The 13,754-nt window shown below is 28.7% G+C and overlaps 1 protein-coding gene across 5 annotated transcripts in view; it reads left to right on the top strand.

Annotated features, from left to right (window-relative positions):
* The window catches only part of Sec31 (COPII coat complex component secretory 31), a 147,517-nt gene that overhangs the window by 42,684 nt on the left and 91,079 nt on the right, over positions 1-13,754 (top strand). For all 5 annotated transcript variants that reach the window (XM_075382318.1, XM_075382321.1, XM_075382320.1 and 2 more), the window contains exons 8-10: positions 4,623-4,784; positions 8,910-9,050; positions 9,635-9,877. In XM_075382318.1, coding sequence (XP_075238433.1) covers positions 4,623-4,784; positions 8,910-9,050; positions 9,635-9,877 — 546 coding nt within the window. The remainder of the gene's footprint in view (positions 1-4,622; positions 4,785-8,909; positions 9,051-9,634; positions 9,878-13,754) is intronic.

Genomic DNA, 13,754 nt, shown 5'->3' with positions numbered 1-13,754 from the left:
GGAAATCCTCATCAAAGTCACTCAAAGTAGCAGAATTGACATGATCCTAAAAGCAGAGAGAAGAATAGCAATAATGTATAAACAAGAAACATCAAAAAAGTCAATGGTGGGTTGTGCCAAATTAAGTGGTTTACAGGGAGCTAGAACCGATCACGGATACTATTTGAAAGAGGAGGATCTCTTTATTTGGGGAGAACACCAGGAACCAGATTAACAAGAAAAAGTATAGAGAGACTTTGGAATCAGAAGCAAAGCATTGGATGGATTAAAGAAGTAAGAGGAGATATGGAGGAACTGGGAATAACAGATAATAACTGATGATTTACATAACAAGATTGAAAACATCAAAAACTAAAGGACAAGAAAATAAGATTTACACCAAAAACAGACAAAATGGCACACAATGAAAAGGGTATTTACAGATGTGGAAAGTAAAGAAAGATCAGAATGAATGAAAAAGTACTAGGAGATTCGAAAGAACAAAACTGCACATTCTTCAAAAAAATGACAGGACACTGATTGACTAAAGTGATCCAGTGAAGCTGTACAAGCAGGAAAAAATTACTCATTTTGCTAATATTTAAAAACATTTTATAAAGTTCAGTTTTCTGTGGCATTTCTAAACTTAAAATGTGGTGGTTGTTCCGTACTAGTCTTTTAACATCTCTCGTGTCTTGAATCTTACTCCATCTGCGAGTTATTTCTCCTTAGAATCCTTTTTTATGAAGTTCCTTTACTCCATTTTGGCTCACCCTATTAGCTTTGCAATACAACTTGCACTGCCCTTTATCACATTTGTGTGCCATCTTCCATCCTCCATCCTCCATAAAACATAAATATTTTAATTCTTTTTTCTTCACATTCTCATTCAATATTTTTACTTTGTTTGATTCATTAAAATATATATATTCAGTTTTCTTTGTTGTTTTCACACCCCTCTTCTAGTACTTTCAGCTGTGCCCCTGTTCTTTTCTCAAATTTTTTCTTTTCTTATTCATCTCTATTATGTCATGTGCAAAGGAATTGACCTTGCCGTTGGTTCTCTATTCTACATCAGAACATCCAAAGCTATTTTGAAGATGTAGGGCTCAATTGTAATTTATCGTAATCTGTGTATAATTCTACATTTACAAGAAATCTTTATATAGTCTGACACTGCAGTAACATTTGTGAGGTATTCTTGTGTTCACATATGTATTTAACTGCTGTTTTGTACTTTTCAACTATGCATATTCTTTTCCCTTGTGTCTATCCAAACCAATTGTTTATGGGATTTGATCATAAGCATCTTCTGGGGGTATGAAAATAGCATGCAGTTATTTCTCATCTTAATCCTTTTATTTCTTCAGAACTTAGATTATCTAAAAACATATCTAAAAGATATCTAAAAACTTATTCTCTTTTTTTCAATATTTCTTTTACCCATAACTTCATTATATATGACATTAACTTAATGCTCCCTATAATTATCACAATCAACAATTGTTGATTTATTTATATCATATGATTTCCTCCATGACTACATTTTCTTTTTATCATGTTATTTCAGGATTCTTTATGTAGACAGTATTTTCAGGAAAACAGGAAATGTTCTTATGAAAAAAATTATATTAAATAAATTTATTTATAACATTTAAATAGAAAAACATGCCATTTATGAGTAAATGCACAACATTTATTTTTAAAGATCACATTTCACAAGCCAGCTCTCTCTTTGCGTAGACATTCCTTCAGTCTCATATTGATGCTGTGCATGGCTTAATGTAACATTTCATCTTGGCTTTTAGTTCTGTCACCAGAAAAATGCAGAAAAATGTTTAATATATTATATAAAAATAAACAATTTTAAAGCATTTTCTTAATTTTTACACAAAAGATCTTTATTAGATAACAGAGGATGCACAAGTCTACAAAACTTTATGAACAACATAGGAATATTCTTTTGGATAAGTCAAGGTTGTTGTTTGTGGATTCAAAAATTCATGACAATCCATTTCCCATCAACTGCAGAATAGAAAGATACAACTGCACTAATATTCAGAAATTGATGTTGATAGACATATTTTGATAAATATGTCTATATTAAATATATATATATATATTTATATATTTTATAAAACTGGACAAACTGTAAAAACTTGTATGAAAGTAGTTTTGATTAATGCATATTTAAGAAGAACCAGGTAAAATGAAATCACATAAAATGTTACTGTAAACTGAGCAATATTGAAATAATTTAACACAGAATTTTTCACAAAAAGTCATAAACATAGTTGCAAAAAAGACCTCCAGAGGGGTTAATAGCACCTTATATTTAAAAAGTTTTTCTTATGACATTCTTGTAGAACCTTGCACTAGCTCCATATGCAATATAGCGCTGTATTGGAAGTTTGTATTAGTGTTTAACTATGCTTATTTTAATATTTTTAAATTTAAGTTTTTAACCCTTAATTTGGTGAGATCATAATAAAAAACAGAAAAACTTATAATTATTAATAATTTCTATAACTTCCTTTAAGCTGAGTTTTATATTAGGAAGAATAGTTCAAACATGCTTATCAAAATGTGAATCACATCCTTTTTAAACAACCTGTATTGTTACACAATATCATTATGATAATACACAATACTGAACATGTTACAAAACTAGTTCCACATTTAATGCTGATAAAAATTTGTTTGATTTCTTTTGATACTACGCAAGTTTAGTTGCTGTACTATGCTTTGGAATTTATTTCCTGCTACACAGTTCAGTTCTTTGTACCATTTGGGAATGCAGTTTCCAACCAGAGCCTATTACTTATTTTATGAATAAGAAAAGAGAATAGTTTCATCAACTTTACTACTTTGTTAGCTTAATTGGTGAAGTAAAAAAATTGAAACCAAAATTGTATTTTAACTATTTCAATTTTGGATATTTGATTGGTGATCATTTTTATATCCATTTATTTGTTTTGTTAGAATATTTATATTTCTAGAAAATTTTTCTGTTTTTTTATTATATTTTTTACTTAAAAGGAAAGAAAAAATTTATGAAAAATTTTAAAATAAAAATAAGAAAAAATCATTATCAAATCAATATGATTTTGATGTAATTGTTCCTTAAAGACAAAGGGATGATCCTGTCTGAATGCCAGTACGAGCAGTTAACTAAAAATACGTTATGAAACAAGGAAAGAAAAAACAATACTTATCTTTCTTACAGTTAGTAAACTTGGAAAAAAATTTCAACATTGGAATGAATCAAAAGAAATGAGAAATATGTAGAGGAAAAATTGAATGTATAAAGATGAGGGGATTATGTAAACCTAAAATGTTTATTTATGTTATGTGATATTATTGCCAGCATCTTTATCTGACATTCTAAAAAGCCATTTTATTCTTATTATTGAAGTTGGAAATTAAAAAAATACTGTAAAAAAATTACAAAATAGAGGTAAAAAATTAATGTATAATAATGAATAAAACATCTCTCACGTAAGAAAATATTGACTCTGGGAAATCTCAGTTTTGTGAGATTGAACAAGGTTTACTACCTTGTTCTATATCAAACCAAAACCATATCAATTGTAGTAATACTATCATTTTCATTTATGTGATAAAATGGTCTAGAACTTTAAAAATGTAAAGATGTGTAAGGGCAAGATTCTTAAGGTAATTAATAATGAAAAGAAACGAGAGGTCCTACTTGCATCACATATTTCTTGAACATAAAATTTTTGGACAGTGAGTGACAGTGATGTGAGAGACATCTGAATGAGTTTTAATAAGTATCCCCCAAAATGAAAGATCATAATTTGACCTCGAATGTACAAACATAAAATACAGCTGTCCATGTTCTTTGGGTACACATATTTTAAATTGCGAAATAATTTTAAAAATATAAACAATTTTGATTGAATTTTTTTTACATCTGAGATTTCATGTTAAATATTCATTCAGAAACAGCCCTAAATATTTAATTACATGTTTCTGACAATGCAGGGTTAAAACATTGATGTTGAAAGTTTACTCAAACTTCAAACTGGTCGAATGAAACTTCAAATCCATATCAGAGACAATTCATTATAGGAAGTTTAATTTTTTTTTTGCGTTAATAATATTAGAAAAATTGTTAAAAACTTGCTTTATATTTTTGCTTTATACATTGCATGAGTTTAATTTGTAGGTTGATTTGGATTTAAAACCCCACATAGCCGTTTTGCAGATTTAGCAATTTTTTTTACCCCCACCCTTAATTTTTTTCCCATATGGGGGGATGTTTGCAAAAGTAATGATGCAATATTGTATTGTCACCTGATCTTAGTAAATGAGCAAAATTTCATCAGTTGGCAATGTCAGGAAGTATGTTAAATTAAGGATGCAAGATTTGACAAACAAAAAAAAAAATTGAAAAAAAACATCATGAATTAAAATAAAGCCAGTAAAAAATGAACCTGTTGCACATAAACATCAGTATAGTTTTTCCAAATTTATCTGAATTCAATTTTTCAAAGTTACTGGTAAAAATATTTTTGATTTGTTAATTAATTAGTCTTTTAAGAGAATTTTGGCAATTGAAGCCTAATCAATGTTTCATTTCTTCTTTAATAAATAATTTATTTTTTATTTTTTTTTTAAAGGGAGGAGAAGTTGTTTGTGAACTAGTAACAAGTTACCAGTGGAATTTTGAAGTGGCATGGTGTCCAAGAAATCCTTCTCTTGTAGCTAGTTGCAGTTTTGATGGTCATGCTAGCATTCATTCATTAACTGGTGGTCAGCAACAAGTTCAAACATCAAATAAGGTAATGAGTGTTCTGAATCTTTTTGTTGTTATTATTTGATATCAATAACCCTGGTCAACATGATTTTTGTCTCATGAGTACCAGTAGGTGTTCTTAATGCTATCCTGTTTACAAATATGTATTCGGAATTTCTCCATCACCCACAGTTTTTTTGTTATTTTCATTTTTTAAATATTTTAAAACTATTTTGTTCATTGTCAAGTTAAAGCTCCTAGGCTTCCATGAACCAAATGAGCTAACTCAAAAGGTAGTGTTGCTACTGTTGTGCAGGTTCAGATGTGTGTAGATATGTACAAACATGATCTAGTATAGCACACATTTATCAGAACGATACCACTAGTGAGATAGTAGTGAACCAGTAAACACATCATTGTGAGTGCTTTGTGTGTCTGAACTATTGTGTATTACATATTTACAACTTTATTTCTTTTAATTAGTCGATAGTTACAAAATGCCTAGAGTTTGTTTAAATCATCCTAACAGTCTTTGTTATGTATGTTGTGTAATGATTCTCAAGTACCATACTTGAGAAACCATACTCCATTGGCGAAACCATACTCCATTAGTAAAAACGTTATGAACTTTATTTTATGTGTAAAGTCGGGGAACAAGACCCTGGACCCCACATATCTGTTGTTTATCATGTTCTAGGCTTTTCACTGCATGGAAAAATGGCACACGCCACATGCCATTTGCTATCCCTATGATTTGGAGGGAACCCAAAAATCACTCTTCTGACTGTTATTTCTGCTTAAAAAATAATGAAGAGATTACATCAAAATCAAAACATACACTGGTGTACCCTAACTTGCTACTTGCAATGAGACCAGTTCCACATTGCGAAGAATTGCCCAAACCAAAACCTCCAGAACAAGAGACATTAGGTGATGAGAGCTCAGAGTAAGGATGGATGTAAGGAAGAAAAGAAACAGATTCTGATCATACAACTTTTGAACAAAGTAGTTCATGTGTGCCTCATTTACTGACTCAAGAAAATCTTAATGATCTCATACGAGATTTAAAGTTATCCAAAAAACAGTCTGAAATGCTTGTTTCCCAGCTAAAAGGATGGGATCTTCTTCAAAAGAGTACAAAGGTGTGTACTTATTGTAATCTTCATTCTGAATTTAAAGACTATTTTTCTGAAGAAAATGGCTTAGTGTTTTGTAATGACATTTCTTCTCTTATGGAGACACTTTGTAATGAATATAACCCTATAGAATGGCACTTGTTCATTGATTCCTCTAAAGTTAGTTTAAAAACTGTGCTTTTGCATAATGGCAATAAATTCTTATCAGTACCTGTGGCTCACTCTGCTAGTATGAAAGAAACATATGAAAACTTTAAATTTATATTGGAAAAGCTTCAATATGCGGTGTATGAATGAAATATTTATGTTGATTTGAAGGTAATTGCACTTCTGCAGCTTGGTTGCACTGATTACTGTTGTTTTTTGTGTGAATCGGATAGTAGGGACAGGAAAAACCATTTCATTAGAAAAGAATCGCCTAAACATGAATTACTCATTCCCGAACAGAAAAATGTAAAACACGACCCATTGTATAATCATAAAAATGTGTATCTACCTCTGTTACCTATCAAACTAGGATTAATGAAGAATTTCATCAAGACCATGCTCAACACTCTTGGTTTCATGTACTTAAAACACAAGTTTCCTAAAATTAATGATTCAAAAATTAAGGAAGGAATATTTGTTGATCGACAAATACAATCACTGATGCATGATGAAAAGTTTGAGGAACTATTAAATATACTGAAGAAAACAGCTTGGCAAGCATCCAATAATGTTACTCAGTTTTTTGGGAAGTTGAAAGGCGGAAAATTACCATGTTATTGTCAGTGATCTTATAACATCTTATAAAAATTTAGGTTGTAATATGTCCTTAAAAGTACTCTTCCTGCACTCGCACCTAGATTTCTTCCCGGAAAATTTTGGCACCTCAAGTGATGAGCACAAGGATCACTTTCATCAGTAGATTTCAGCTATGGAAAAGAGGTATGAAGGCAAATGGAATCCTAATATGCTGGCCGATTGTTGTTGGACCATCAAGAGGGATGCTCCCCAGGTGAAATATAGCGGAAAATCATCATTTTTTACTTCTAGGTGAGTCAAATGTTTAAATATTGTGCAGTTAAGAATGCAGAAAGTATTAAAATGTTATTATAAATGCCTGTCTCTCAGAAACCTTGTGTGATGGGGAAAACTGATATTATATTTGAATTCAGGAGAAAAAATAGTATCAGAATCACTTTTTTCTTCCTGAGACAAAAAAAAATTATTTTTTGTTCCCCATTGTAATAGTAAATGTAAATGGTTTGATCATCTCATCTTTAATTGTCTTAATTGTTTCACTTTTTTTATGTTAAAAGTTTCATTAATGAGTATTTTATTAAAACCTGAATTTTTCAACATTCATCATATACATGATGAAAGAGGAAGTTTATGGCTGTTATAGTTTTAGGAGTATGGTGATTAATCCAGCTCTTAGATAAATCTTGGCTGTAGTTCAGTGTAATGTGCATGTATTAAAATCTGTAATTTTCATCTTATGCTTTTTTATTTTATTTTAGATACATAAAGTTGTTGCTTAACCTTTTTTTTTTTTTTTTGTAAAAAGTGCAAATTTATTTCAAAATGAAATTCGATGTTCATTGTTGAAATATGAAGAAATATCTACCTTAGTTTATAAGTTTGTGTTTTCAGATTTAAATAGATTTCAGTTCTACGATTTTATGTGTGAAACTTTCATACATTTTTTACTGAGAAATTAACTTTTTACAAATTGGTACAACCTATTTTGTTATTGAGTTGGCACTGAACATCCGTTATTAACTAATATAGAAGGCCAACTGAAGTAAAATAAGAAACATGAGAAACATGAGCTGCTATTTAGATGAGAAACTTACTTGAATTTTGAAAATTGAAGGAGTGAAATCTTTATATTAGTAAAAAAAATAACAAAAAATATATATTTCCATAATATTTCTTAAAATATCAAATATACTCCTATGGGAATATGTTACATTCCATAATGATATCTGTGGGAATTCTTATTTGGACATTAGAATTGAGTTTATAAGACAAAAAGAAATTAAGGTAAATCAGATTTTGTGGAATTCAGTATCTTAGTATTTTTATGATTTGTAAGTTATGAACAGAGGTTTTATTATAATAGAACCAGCTTAGGTAAGCTAATTTGGTAAGTTGATTAGAAAATTGAAATCTAAAAATGCAGAGAGAAAGGTAAGGTTGAAACAGTATAAAAACCATTGTGAAATATAAATTATTATGATTTGATGTTACAAGGTTAGTTCAGAGTAGAATTGCAGTGAAGTTGGCTGCATTAAAATAAGCCAAGAATAAAGAAATCGCTCTAGCATTTTCAAGCTTTCCCCAAGTGATCCCTTTTTTGAAGAAAATAATTTCTCTGCTTTCTGTCTAAAAAAAATAATGCAAAGTTACTAACATTTTGTTGATGGTGTTACAGAATAAGGTGCATAAAAGTATCAATTGCATTTTAAAAAATTAAATATTATCGTAAGAACTTGAGCGACATAAATTCCCTAGATCAGTATTCTAAATTGGTAGTATAATGCTTCTAAACTGCTAAAATGATAATATCTACATAACATAAACATATTACAATTTTATCAATGATTCAAAATGTTTTTGAAAATGATTTAATGAGATTTGTTCCAACGAGACACATTCAGTGTGATCCTATTCTGCTGCTACATTACAACAGAGTCCTCCTACAACTGTTAAAACACTTTTGGAATTTAGTTCAAATAATTTGAAGGTAATTTTCAAATGTAAAAATTTGGTTCAGTAGGTTTTATTTGTTTTATGTTCTTTGGTACTCATCATCATTTAGTATTCATTTATTTTTGTTCATCTTAAATGCTGTCTGGAAATTTACATTATTTTTCAAATAACATTTTCCAAAATATTAGTCTTGTCTATTATGTAAAAGCAGTTTTTAAATGAAAGAATATTTGAATGTTATAAGCAAGGTAAGATGCTAGAAACAACTATAGTTTATAGTTGCTTGTCATTGATATTATATTATAATTAATAATTTTTCATAATTTATACTATTACAGATAGCAGATTCATTTCCTGGCATGGAACAGTATGCAGATGCTCCACCAGTACAACCACCTGTTCACGGTCAACTTCACTCTGCTCCTGAATTGCGCAAAGCTCCTAAATGGCTTCGTCGTCCTGCTGGTGCTTCATTTGGGGTAACGTATTATTAAATGACAGTTTTAATTTGCATTGTAGTGTTTATATATGAGATGTTTTTGATTTAAAAATCTAGTTAAGTTGTAAAAAAATACAATTCAAAAGTTCTTAATTCAAACATTTTATTTTATTTCAAGTTCATTGCACTGCTAATATTTTAGAAAATTTAGAGATAAATGATGCAGCTTTATTCAATTAAAATAATTAGGCAATTACACCGATTGAGCAGACTGCATTTTTTTAAAAATACATTCTTTGCTTACAAGATCAAAATTTATTATTTTAACAGCTGTCAGCAGATATCTTGGATGCAGCATTGAGATACTGATAAATAAATATAACTGTTTTGGCTAAGTCTGACCATTCTTTTCAACATTTAACCTCTCTATGCTGTACTGATGAATCATTGTTTTTATTTTTGAAGAAAATTAAAAAGTTTTTACTGTTTGTTTTTCTTAAGATTGTGCTTCAGAATTAATTTTTTAAATTTAATAGTATCATCACATTTTGAAAATTTTTTGAAGTTAATTCATGCTGATTATATTAATCTAAACTATATTTACAATTTACTATTTTTTTACAGTTTGGAGGAAAGCTTCTGATCTTTAACAGTGAAAGTCGTAGTGTTACTGTAAGTCAAGTTATTAGTGAACCAGAGTTACTAGAACGTTCTCATAACCTACAAGTAGCACTTGCTTCTGGACGTTTTGATGAGATTTGTTCCAACAAGACAGATTCAGTGTGGTCTTATGTTGCTGCTACATTACAACAGAGTCCTCGTGCAGCAGTTAAAAAACTTTTGGGATTTACTTCAAATAATTTGGAGGTAATTTTCAAATGTAAAAATTTGATTCAGTAGTTTTTTTTATATGCTTTGATTGATACTCATCATCATTTAGTGTTCATTTATTTTTGTGCTTTTGTACATTTTAAAATGTTATCTGAAAATTTACACTATTTTACAAATAACAGATTGTTTACATGTTGGTTTTATATGAAGTACATCTAATAATTTATGAAGTTATTGATTAATTGAATGATGTTACCAATTAACCCATTCTGCTCTACAGGACATTATGAAACATTCTGTTTTATATTTTTGACCTTTAGATCTTGTGATCTTTCGGAATAATGTCAGAATGGACAGGAATCTCTTGACAATCAATTAGAACAACTCAACATTGTGTTTGTGTTCATTGAGTCTTTGTAAATTGAATACAAAATTTTTAATATGTATATATTTATTTTCAATCTGTGGGGTTTTGGTGACCAAATTTTCAAATGTTTGCCCTGTTAAACTTGGAACTGATTTGTTTTATATTTTTAACATATTGCATGAAATTTTAAGTATAATATACATATTAATTTCTTGTACATTTTTGACAAAATTATAAAATGCATCTCTTCATTTTTATATATTTGCAATATTTTGTATATTTTGCTATTATAATATTATGTTATTAACTTCTTTAATAGTGGTTGTAGTGCAACAGTTGCTTACAGTATTGTGAGTTGCATATTTTGGGAGTAAGCATTGTTGCAGCGCATATTGAAGTAAAATATAGTGTTCTGTATAGTTGTAAAGTAAATATTAAATTCTTTTTTTTTAATTTACATTTAAGGTATTTAAATATAGTTTTGTATTAATTTACATTTCTGATAAAGTAGCTCAGTTAAACTTTACACACCAATTCATTTTATTGTACATTTCAGATGAATTGTTCATTCTTATTAATGATAAAGTGAATAATTTTTTTAAATATTTTTCATAGATAATTAAATGTAACTAAAAAGTGGATATCAACATTAATAATAATCTTCATTTTTTATTTTGGTTTACTTATTTTTGTTTTGTTTTTATATTTATTTAAAGTGTCACAACATTTTTTGTACTACATGTTACTGCAGTATTATTTGGAAGCTATTTTGCCAAAATAAATTTAAGTGGCACATTACTTGCTACTTTTTCACATTTCAATCCATTTAATAATGTGGAAATAAGTGGGGCATGTAAAACCTTGAGTACCAGCCAAGGAGTAATTTTTTGCTGGGTCCTTCTATAGATAGGCATTACTGAAATTGTTCCCATGAAATGAAAATAAAATGAAATTTGTTTTAAAGAATTTCTTTAAGTAAAATGACTTTGAATATGTCCATTTGCTGTACTTGGGCTTACTTGGATAAAATATAGAGCTATAGGATGTAAAGTCAAAAGATATATTAATACTATTCCCCACAATCTGGAACTGTTTTAATCAAAGTCAAAAGTTTATATTATCAATATATCATAGATGAAAGTTTACACCTACTAAAAATTAAACAAAATATTCAGTGGAGTTATTTGCTTATAACAGTTTTAAAAATAAAGCATTGTTTTTTCGATTTCAAACTACATTCTTTGTATAATTTGGGTAATTTAAAGACCAAAGTATTTTTGGAATTTTTTGAATTTAAATATTTAAAAATAACACAAACTCACACCGACATGAACTATTATCAGAGAAAGAAGTGCCGGGCCTTAAAATTTCTACTTTTAGAGGAGCCATCAATCCTGTCTTAGAAAAAATTTAATACCCTTCCCTATATCATGATTTGTAATTTACGAAACAACCGCCCCAGTTTATGTATGGTTCCAGGATTCAATTTGTACTATTTAAGTAATTTTATTTTTAAAAAAAATTGTATTTAATGTAGAAAAGCAAATGTAGTTTTTCAAAGTTGAAGTTCTGAGCTTTCAAATGTCACGCAGAGTCTTGAAATTTTAACTAATTCATGTAAATTTTCATTATCAAAACGCCAAAAATGCCATTTTTGTCATTTTTAAATGTTTTAATGCATTTTTTTGGCAAAACAACACATTTTACACAAAAAGTGTCAGGAATAATTTAATCTTTAAGTTACCAAAATTATACAAAGAATGTGATTTAGAATCAAAAAAACAGAATTTTGATTATTGTTTTAAAAATTGTGATAACAAATACATTCCACTGAATATTTTTGTGAAAACTTTCATCTGTGACATATTGATTACATAAACTTTTAATTAAAGAAGGTTCTAGAAAGTGGGAATGAGTTCTTCACCATTTTGACCTGTTAATTCATATTTTACCATTGGCAGGTCGATCAGTTGTTTTAAACTTGACAACTGACACATCACTGTGAAGATAAACAGAAAAATGGATAGCTACTTCATTCTTGAGTACAGATATAATCTAGAAGCGGTAACTTCAAAATCATATCCAAAACTGACAGTATTAACTATTCAATCAATATTAACTTGCTTGCAGTGTAAGTTGTTTGCCTGCTGTGTATGTTTCAGTAATGGAGGCTAAATGTTAACTAACTTAGCATTTAGTCTACATGATCAGTCTTTTAATGGTACGCAATTTAACTGCTTTATTGGCAATTGAAGTCAATAAAAATTCTTAATAGAATAATGTCCTAGAACTAGAATATTCTAGGACTATTTCTAGTCCTATTCTAGGACTAGAATAAAGTCCTTGCATCCTGTTCTTAATTCTAAAAGAAGTTAGTAAAAAAATTCATTGCTATGAGTCTGTAATATACCAGTAGGTAAATATATCAATCATGATTATTTTTAACTAGTATGTATGCTACATTACAAACCAATAATTCTACTGATATGATCTGAATATTTGATTCTGATGTGATCAACATTGAACATTGTATTGTGATGTATTAGATGTTAAACATCTGAAAAGTTGTTAACAACTTCATCATTTTCACCTTACAATTCTTAAATTGGGAATAATTGATTTTGTGTGGAAGTTGCATGTTATTCACCTTTGATTGGTTAAGAATTTTATGTTTAGATTTTGTTAGCCTCAATTATAGGATAACATGCATTGATTGAACTCCTTTTTTTATATCATGTTTGTTAAATTAAATATGTTTATATTATTTTATGATTACTGTGAATTCTGGTTTATTGGGATATATCAGCAAGAATTACTTAAGGAAAATTGTTCAAGAACTAAACAGTTTTCTGCAATGAACTGCTGTCCATATACTCAAACTTATGGGGAAATTTAAAACACATTTAACCACAAATGAAAGCTTAAATTTTTTTTTAGATGAAACAAAGTTTGTATATTTGAAAAGAAACTTTATAGCAAAAACAAAAAAAAAAAATTGAACAAAAGGTTTATAACTGGATGAAAATTGGTTAATTATCCATATCCACAACAAATAACATTGCATTTTTAACTTACTCTGTGTAAATAATTTTATAATCCACATTTCTGTTTTTTTTTTTTAGATCCTTTTGGGTACTTGTTGAACCATTGTTACTTGAACCATATTGTGGTTTATCTTTATTTTAGCTGTCAGCTGATGATTGTGTTGACTTTTTGTTTTCTCTAGTAAAGATGCATCATTTTCAGCAGAATCAGATCTAAGCTTTGATTTTTAAAACTTAGTGCTCTAAACAATTTTAAATTCTGTAGAATTTTTTCTCCAAAATTTTTGTTTCAATAAGAGCCATTCAGTTTTTTTTATTTCTCACCAGTCTGTATTTTGGTCTACCAATTTTAGTCTATGGCAAACTAGATATGTGTTTTCTTTACGAACCAGAAAATAAACAGTTCTTTGACCATTAATCTTAAAGCATCTGTTTAAAGCTAATGGCAGATCAATGTCTATCAGGCTTTCAATATTTATACAGATTCCAGCACTAATTTTGA

Source organism: Lycorma delicatula, chromosome 1 (assembly GCF_047948215.1).
Source record: "Lycorma delicatula isolate Av1 chromosome 1, ASM4794821v1, whole genome shotgun sequence".
Lineage (NCBI taxonomy): Eukaryota > Metazoa > Arthropoda > Insecta > Hemiptera > Fulgoridae > Lycorma > Lycorma delicatula.
Note: the sequence above shows the minus strand (reverse complement) of the source record. Positions and strands in the feature narration are given on the sequence as shown.